We start from the raw sequence: 8,452 nt of genomic DNA on the forward strand, positions 1-8,452 counted from the left end.
CTACCCCCTACCCCTACCCCCACCCCTACTCCCTCTTTATTATTACTCCAATAATTCAGCATCAAAAAGATCAAAATCTCAAAACTATATCACCTCACTCTTCTAGCCCCTGTCTTCCTTAGATTTTTTTTTCTTAAAAAATGGATCTTGAAGAGTGGGAGATTCTTCCTGATGATGGATTCCTTCAAATCCATGATGATGATGGAAAAATGATATTTTCAAGAAAATATTCATCTGATAATTCCAAGAATGAATTCAACATGAATTATTTCATTTGTCCATCTCCAAAATCATCTCAATTTGTTGACACAACACATCAATTAGTCCCTTTGGATCCAACTTTTCAAGAAACCTCAAATGATCAAGAAAAGGTTATTATTCCCATAGAAGTCATTACTAAAGTCCCTCTTGAGCTTAAAGTTCCAAACTTTGGTGAACATCATGATCAATTCGCACAAGTTTTTTTCAAGAAAATGAAGGAAAATGAATTTGACAACATGAAAATGGACTCACCAAAGTCTATTAACAAGAGTCTTTTGTCACAATTTGAGGAGAAAACAGAGGATTTTGAGGTTGAAAAAGATAAGAAAATTGAAGAAAATGGTAATAGTGGATTGAACTTGTTGAACAAGAGTTTAAATGGTATTGGTGCTATTTGTTCTTTTGGTGTTGCTGCTGCTGCTACTATTTGCATCATATTTATTGGTAATCACCAAAAACATAAGCAGAATCAGAAGATTAGGTTCCAAATCTTTACTGATGATAAGGTTTGGCATATTTTTCAATTAAATTTATTATCTTGGTTGATATTATAGAATGTTTTCTAATTGTTTAAGCTTTTAGATAGGATCGCGCATTTAAAAGTTGTTTTAGAGTAAGCAAATGGCCTGAAACCAAATAGGTGTCTTGAGAGACTTGAACCTTAGACCTCCTGGCTATGATAGGAATCAAACCTTTTATTCTATTTGGTTAGCCCACTTAACATAGGATGAGATTCTTGATTGATTTGATTGAATTGTATTCTCTCACTGTGTAGAATAGTGGAGCTTTCAATCAAGATCTTCTTGGCTCACTTGTTTGGGCTCCCACTCAAATTAGAACCTTTATGTGTTGGTAGACTTTTGACTCAATCTAATAGTCTACCTATCGGACAGCTTTGGATCCCGTTCGCCTCCTGACCCCGATCCCTAAGGCAGATTTAGGTCAGGAAGGGGGCTTCCACACCTCCTAACTCCAACCCTCGGTATGATTCTGCTCCCTATTCGTGATTGATCCATAAAAAGAAATCAGGTCTACACATTCTTATCATTCCCTTACTAGAACTTATATTTAGTAGATCAAAAACAACCTCTTTACTTTCCAAGGTCCCCAGGAGGAAAGCATGAATTTTTTTTGCTAATCAAGTGTTATCATCATACTATAATGATTGTTCCAACGTCATTAGGTATGTTATTGTTGTTGTTACTAATATTTAGTGAACCCGGTCTAAGAAACCTATTTTTTTTTCTGGGATTAATGCAGAGGATCAAGCGTGTAGTTCAACATGCAACAAGATTGAATGAAGCAATTTCAGCAGTGAGAGGAGTTCCAGTTACAAGAGCACACATTACAGTTGGAGGTTACTATGATGCTCTTTAAATGTTCGGTCCATGGATCGTAAACTTCTTTTTTCCAAAGAAGAAGCAATGACGGTATCTGGAGAGTGTCGGTTAACTTTGTGCTATCAAACTCTAGTACATAAATATAGGATTTTTATTATAATGTTGTAAATAATTCCAAGATTCTACAGAGCTTATAGTAAAGTCTTCTATTATGAGAAATTGGTGTATGGTTAAGATAAATGCAATATTATCCCATGAATGTTAAATTTTGTGGTGAATTTCATGTGTGTTTTTGTATGTTTTTTGCGCCTTGTCTTTTTTAAACGAAATTTAAGTTATATACCCTGATAGTCCAAGTTATATAAAATATAACTAGTAAACAATTGTTGCTATTAGTGGAGACTGAGTAAACCAATATTAAGGATAAACTGATTTAAATTAAGATGTTTCAACCAAGTTGGGTAGATATTTTATTTTTATTATATATTCGTAGAAGTAAAGAAAGGGATTGATTGAACTAGTCAAACAAATTCAGTATAAAATGATATTTATTTGAATAGTGACTAGTGACCTACCAATTAAATTATTTCCCTACAATAATTTAGCTTGATCAAAGCTCCCCTAAGTCAATTAAATATTTAATCATATTCAATGTTTATAGGTAGAAAATTAACTATACCGAGTCTCTAGCTTCAAAAACTAAGACATGATGTTGTAATATCACAAAAAATAGGGATATAATAATACTATTATAACACAAGTTGAGCACATCACTCAATTCATTTGGTTTAGAGGATGGTTATCAAGGCGTATAATTCTCAATATCTTTTATAGGTTAAAACCTCAAGGCAATTGGAGGCATCAGTTTTAAAAAGCTCGAATTTTGGATCATCACAGTTTGATCAGTCCAAATAATTATAATTCATCATCTGCCTCAAGATATATATATACTTGGCTTGAGTCATTAAATACTTAACAGCACTCGATATTTATATAAATATAGCTTTAATTAGCTTTAGGCCGAATAAAGGCTAAGCTATACTCGATAGTTATATCGAATTAAGTTAAACTAAATCTTAGTTCCTAAAGACTAAAAAGAATTATAAAAATGGGAGGCATCAGTTTTAAAAAGCTCGAATTTTGGATCATCACAGTTTGATCAGTCCAAATAATTATAATTCATCATCTGCCTCAAGATATATATATACTTGGCTTGAGTCATTAAATACTTAACAGCACTCGATATTTATATAAATATAGCTTTAATTAGCTTTAGGCCGAATAAAGGCTAAGCTATACTCGATAGTTATATCGAATTAAGTTAAACTAAATCTTAGTTCCTAAAGACTAAAAAGAATTATAAAAATGGGAGGCATCAGTTTTAAAAAGCTCGAATTTTGGATCATCAAAGTTTGATCAGTCGAAATAATAATAAATCATCATCTGCCTCATCACAAATCAAAACATTAATGTAAACTCAACAAATATTATAAAGATCCAATGTTTAAATTTATTGAATGTTTGAAAGAACCTATAGAAAAGGAACAGATGAGAGGAAAGAAACAATTCAAACCTCTCAAACTTAAATTCATTAAAGAACAAATCTTTAAACTTTTCAGCTCAAGATTTAATCCTCAAAATATTACTATATGCCCCTGTCTGAACCTAATGAATTTTTCAATAACTCATTAGGGAATTCTTGAGGCAAAAATTAATAAAGAAGAACAAAGTGAAAAAGATCCAAAGATCGAATCTTTTGAGGCAAAAAATAATAACTAACACTCAATTCATATACCCTTTTGGATTTTATCAACAACATCATCATTGGATTATTTTTTTTAAAAAAAATTTACATGAAGAACCAAAGATTGAATCTTTGAGGCAAAAACTAAAACTACTAATCAATTCTAATACCCTTTTGGATTTTAAAAACACCATAATTATTTTTTTTGAAAACTTTCTTTAGAAGATTTGAAGAAGTGGGTGTCCAAAAGATGCTTGAAGGACAATTGATGAAGAAGAACAAAAAAGAGTTCTTTCAGAAGGCCTTAATTGAAAGCATCAAAAGATTTAGTTTCTGCCTCCTAACTAAGCCAAAATATGAAACTAAAATTTGTCCATATGGCTACTCAAAGAGGCAATTGGTAAAAATAATTAGTGCATAAAATGCTATAAATTACATAAGAACAAGAAGAAGAAGGCAAAGGTGAATTGGTGAAGTATTGTGATATTGTTGCTGCTGAATTATGAGTACAATATGATGATTTTATGGAGAGGGTTTAGGGTTTCATAGACTAAAATCTAACAATTGGGTTGGCCCAACGATATTACCTATATGGACTGAATTTTGGGCCCAATAGAAGAATATGAAAAGATGGGCATGTTATTTGGACATAGCTATTTAACATGTAAGCATTTTTGTGAAAATTTTGCATGTTTGTTCATATTGGGACTAGTTAAGATATGTGGTGTTTGGAGTTAGGCTTGGTAAAAATGTAACTTCAAGTATAAAAATATTTAAAAGTTACCTAAAATTGAAGTTCAAGTAAAATGGTTGAACTTCAGTCAAATGTGCATGAAATTTACGTAAAATTTCTGAACTTTAGTTAAAAAGATTGAAATGTTGATATATAAAACTTCAAACACCGCATGCAAAATGGGTATGGACTTGAGGGTGTGTTTGCACTATAAACATGGCTTAAATAGTGATTTTGAAATCGGATATCTATGTACTTTGACTTAAATTATGTAGGCATGTTTGATATGATTTTTCAATTCTCATAACTAATAAGATCTAAATATATTATTTTTATTGAAAAATAAATTTCATAAGAGATTTTCTAAGCTTACTATCTCTTTTCCACCCTCCAACGCCTACGTTACAATAATAACACTTGATACATTTTGACAAGTGAAGTTAAAAAAGATTAAATTGTATGCAGATTTTATTTTTTATTTTTGTGAGCGTAAAAATTGATTTCACTAGACTCTCAGACAAAAAGAAAAAAAGAGTCCCTAACCAAAACTAAATAGATAAAGAAAAAAGAGACAATCCCACATGCTTCGAACAACTTACACCGACAAAATGTGAGGTGTAGAAGAAAGCAATATCCAAATTGATTCCCAATAATAGTCCCATTTTTTTTAAAAAAAATATTAAATTTGTAAGCACAATGTAGAAAAACTTCTGTATGTATTTTAATTTTTTTATCACAAATTATTTGTTTTCCTTTTCTGATTAATAATTATTGTACTTCTTGTGATATATTTATATGTAATTATCTTTTGAGCTCACAAAAAGCCTTAGAATTTGAATCATCTTTTTCCTCTTTTTGTAATATGTAGTGCTGTTGCTATATATAACAACCTTGAGAAGAATTTAAACGTAACATCATAATGTTTATTTAATTTAGAGTAAAATGAGTCATCCCAACTCTTATTAGTGAAAAGAAAAAACTAATTTTCACTCCACAAGTTTCCAATATTGCTTTTGTTTGATGGAAAAGGAGAAATTAAAGAGTAAAAATCACATATTATAAATTCATAACAACATAAGTATATGTGCAAAGTGACAATATCACAATGAGATATAAATACAATCAAATGAACCTCAAACTCCTCATCTCAATGATCTAACACATTGAGTTGAAATAACCAAAAATAAATAAATCTACACATATCACATATAGTCTGACTCAATAAAGAACTACGCTTCATTAGTCGATGTCCACACAAGCTAGCTCAATCAGAAGAGAATTCCAAATGCAAGAACTACAAGAGAGGCAAAAACGGTAGGAACGAATAGGGTAGCATCCGAGGCTGGAGCAGGAGCAGGTGCATCCGCTGCAACTACATTTTGAATTTCGGACAAGGCCACCAACACGACCATCATAACCACCAACAATACATTCATCTTCATTGCCTCCATTGTTGCAAAATTTAAAGAAATTAAACTATTTTTTGAGAGAAAAATAGCAATTCACAAACAAATTGTTGAAAGAAAGAAAAAAGCAAAAATTTATAGACAAAATGATGTGTGTATAATATTACGGGCAGTGCTGCCCGAAGAGACCGTTAGTCCAACTACATATATGCCTTAAAAAATTCAAAATTTTCATATATATAATTATTCGCTCATCAAAATAATAATCAAAAAGATATGTCGATTACATATTTAAAACATTATACATAAAATTTGTATATTCATACCTAATAGTGTATATATTTTTTATTTATCTAATTACTGTAATTATTTTTAATCGATCGACCAAATATATCAATTGAGCAAATTATTTTGAACTATTGATTTTTTTGAGGCTTATATGCTGCCCGTTAGCTGACAGGATGGCTGATTGTCCTTTGGTATGTCATACAGCTGTAGCCAACGATATATTGGCTCATTTGTGGGGTTCACTTGATATTTATTAATTATAAAGAAATTAAATATATACTTTTATTTTTATGGCTACAAAATCATAAAATAAAGGGAAAAGATGAAATGTTTTCAAATTTATAGTATTTTGAATATTATACTTTAATTTCTCATCATAAGAGTTGCGATGAAGTGGCAATACCTTCTCACTTAATTAAAAGTCTTAGCGGATATGATTTATCCCACAATCTGATATTTCTTGACATAAATTTGAATTTAATCGAACTCCATTACAAACATCAAACATCGAATTGAAAATAATAATAATACTAAAATGATATCTCAGAGGGTAAAATTTGAAAGTTTTTCTTTTTATGAATTAAAATATTGGAGTAATTGAGTGGTGGAGAGGTGTATTGAGCTGTGTGGATGATTTTCTCTGCTGTCAAGGAGTATTGTCTTGGCAAATTCTGGCCTAAGGCTAGGGGAGGTTCACTTTATTATATGGTATTCTTTTTATTTTCTATATGGAAACTTAACACAGAATGCTGACGTGACACATAAATTTTGAAAATATATAGGTAAACATTTTATAATAAAAGTGAGTTAAGATGTTTAAATATGCATACTTAAAATTGAAGTATTTGTCGCCAGTTGAGGTCAAATTTGAGTATTTGTTTATGTATTATGCTATCTCAGAACTGCAACCAAGAAGAAACAAGCATTGAAATATGAAAAAACAATGCAGAATGACATTTCTCCTGCTGGTGTGAAGTATTGTAAAACAAATTTGCAGATTTATCAGAACTTTAAAGACTACAAAGCATTGCTTGGACTCTTGCACCTGTATCGAATCCTCCAAAAAATGTATTACTTTTGAAGGATCCAACACGCACATGACAACATCTTTTAAGAGTCCGGGCAATCAAAGTTACTGCAAAACAGAGTGATGCAGACAAACTATGGTCTGCAATCAGAATTGATGACACTGCTATGTCAAAGTTCTAATAAAGATGGATAAGAACTAAAGAACCAAACATGTGAAGCTGGTTTGTTCGGATTCTCCAAATATAACGTCACACTCGTATTGAATCCTCAAACAATGCATTACTTTTAAAGAATCTGGCATATACCTAATGATATTTTTGAAGAATTCAAGCAACATATTTCACAGGAATAAGGATACGATAGTATACTACTGATAAGAGAAACTAAACAACGCTTAAAAATAAAGAAGATGCAATGAGGAAATTACTAGTGAAGACAATTAGGTACCTCAATAAGTGTAATTCAATTAAGTAAGAAGAGAAGGGGGGTTAACTTATGAATACAAATCTCAATTAAAGCATGTTTATAGATAACAAAGAAAGTTATACCTTGATACCTCAAATATGTGCTTGAGTTGAAAATTGAAGGGATAATATCAAGAATATAACTATCAACCAAAGTGGTCCTTGAAAATGACAAAATTGACATCAGAATAATTCCTAATAAGATGACTCAAAATATATTTTGTTCTAACTCTCCTAAAATATCGCCGCACCATGTTAGATTCTCCAAATATGCCTAACTTTTAGAGGGTCCTACGACACGCATCTATCGACATTTTTGAAGAATTCACCGTTGCTAAACAAATATCCACGGTATAGAAGAGGTAATCCAGCCAAATATATTGTTTCCAGTGTTTCCACATTTAAACCATTGTTATTGATTCCCAAAAATATGCCCACAAAATTAATAACCAGAACTCAAGCAGCAAAAGCAACACAATCCTCAAATTCACCTACCAAAAGTTCATCTTCTCACTGATAAAAAAGAATATGTAACAAATTGATATATCATAATCAATCTGGAAAGCTTAAACAACAACAGAATAACAATCAGACTATCATCCATAGCAACAATAACATATCCATAGTAATCCCACAAGTGGGGTCTAGTGAGAACAGTGCGTACGTAAATCTTACCCCTACCTTGTTCATGTAGAGTTTGTTATTGATAGACCCTCGGCTCAAGGAAAGTATAAACACAGAAGATAACAATCAGACTATCAAAAGTATCTGTTGATAGGAAAATTAAAAATATTTACTATTAGGCATCAATTGGCATGTGGCTGTGAATCTTCAAGATACAAATCAGAATATGAGGACCAAGAAGAACAAGATGAACAAAAATTGATACTTGGCATGTGAGTATTCACAAAAAGATCCAAAAATGTAATCTTTAGCCTTGAGGTCTTTTTTTCGTATAATCAATGAAGAACTGCAACAAACTAACAATCAAACCATACATATTCTTATTTTTTCTTGGTAACCAAAACAAACAAACAAACTTAGAACTATTAGTTGGCATGTGGATGTGAATCTTCAAGATCCAAATCAACCTGAACAAAAAATTGAAACTTGGTATGAGAGCATTCACAAAAAGATCCAAAGTTGAAATCTCTAACCAACTAAAGATACAAAATCTGCCTAAAGGC

At 31.2% G+C, this 8,452-nt stretch overlaps 2 protein-coding genes across 2 annotated transcripts; one reads left to right on the forward strand and one right to left on the reverse strand.

The window, feature by feature from the left end:
- The first annotated feature begins 63 nt into the window (after positions 1-63).
- Positions 64-1,881, forward strand: LOC102584034 (uncharacterized). Its single transcript, XM_006362187.2, has 2 exons — positions 64-767; positions 1,522-1,881. The coding sequence occupies exons 1-2, from the start codon at positions 141-143 to the stop codon at positions 1,636-1,638; spliced, it is 744 nt and encodes a 247-aa protein (XP_006362249.1). The 5' UTR covers positions 64-140; the 3' UTR covers positions 1,639-1,881.
- Positions 1,882-5,113: 3,232 nt separating this feature from the next.
- Positions 5,114-5,603, reverse strand: LOC102584353 (arabinogalactan peptide 14-like). Its single transcript, XM_006362188.2, has one exon. It carries the CDS (start codon positions 5,527-5,529, stop codon positions 5,347-5,349), a length of 183 nt encoding a protein of 60 aa, XP_006362250.1. The 5' UTR covers positions 5,530-5,603; the 3' UTR covers positions 5,114-5,346.
- Between the last annotated feature and the right edge of the window lie 2,849 nt (positions 5,604-8,452).

The sequence above is a fragment of the Solanum tuberosum genome, unplaced genomic scaffold (genome assembly GCF_000226075.1).
Source record: "Solanum tuberosum cultivar DM 1-3 516 R44 unplaced genomic scaffold, SolTub_3.0 scf00379, whole genome shotgun sequence".
Lineage (NCBI taxonomy): Eukaryota > Viridiplantae > Streptophyta > Magnoliopsida > Solanales > Solanaceae > Solanum > Solanum tuberosum.

Coding starts and splice junctions, on each gene's coding strand:
- LOC102584353 (XM_006362188.2), bottom strand. CDS start 5,529: ATGGAGGCAATGAAGATGAATGTATTGTTGGTGGTTATGATGGTCGTG.
- LOC102584034 (XM_006362187.2), top strand. CDS start 141: ATGGATCTTGAAGAGTGGGAGATTCTTCCTGATGATGGATTCCTTCAA. Junction 768..1,521: donor AAATCTTTACTGATGATAAG/GTTTGGCATATT, acceptor GGATTAATGCAG/AGGATCAAGCGTGTAGTTCA.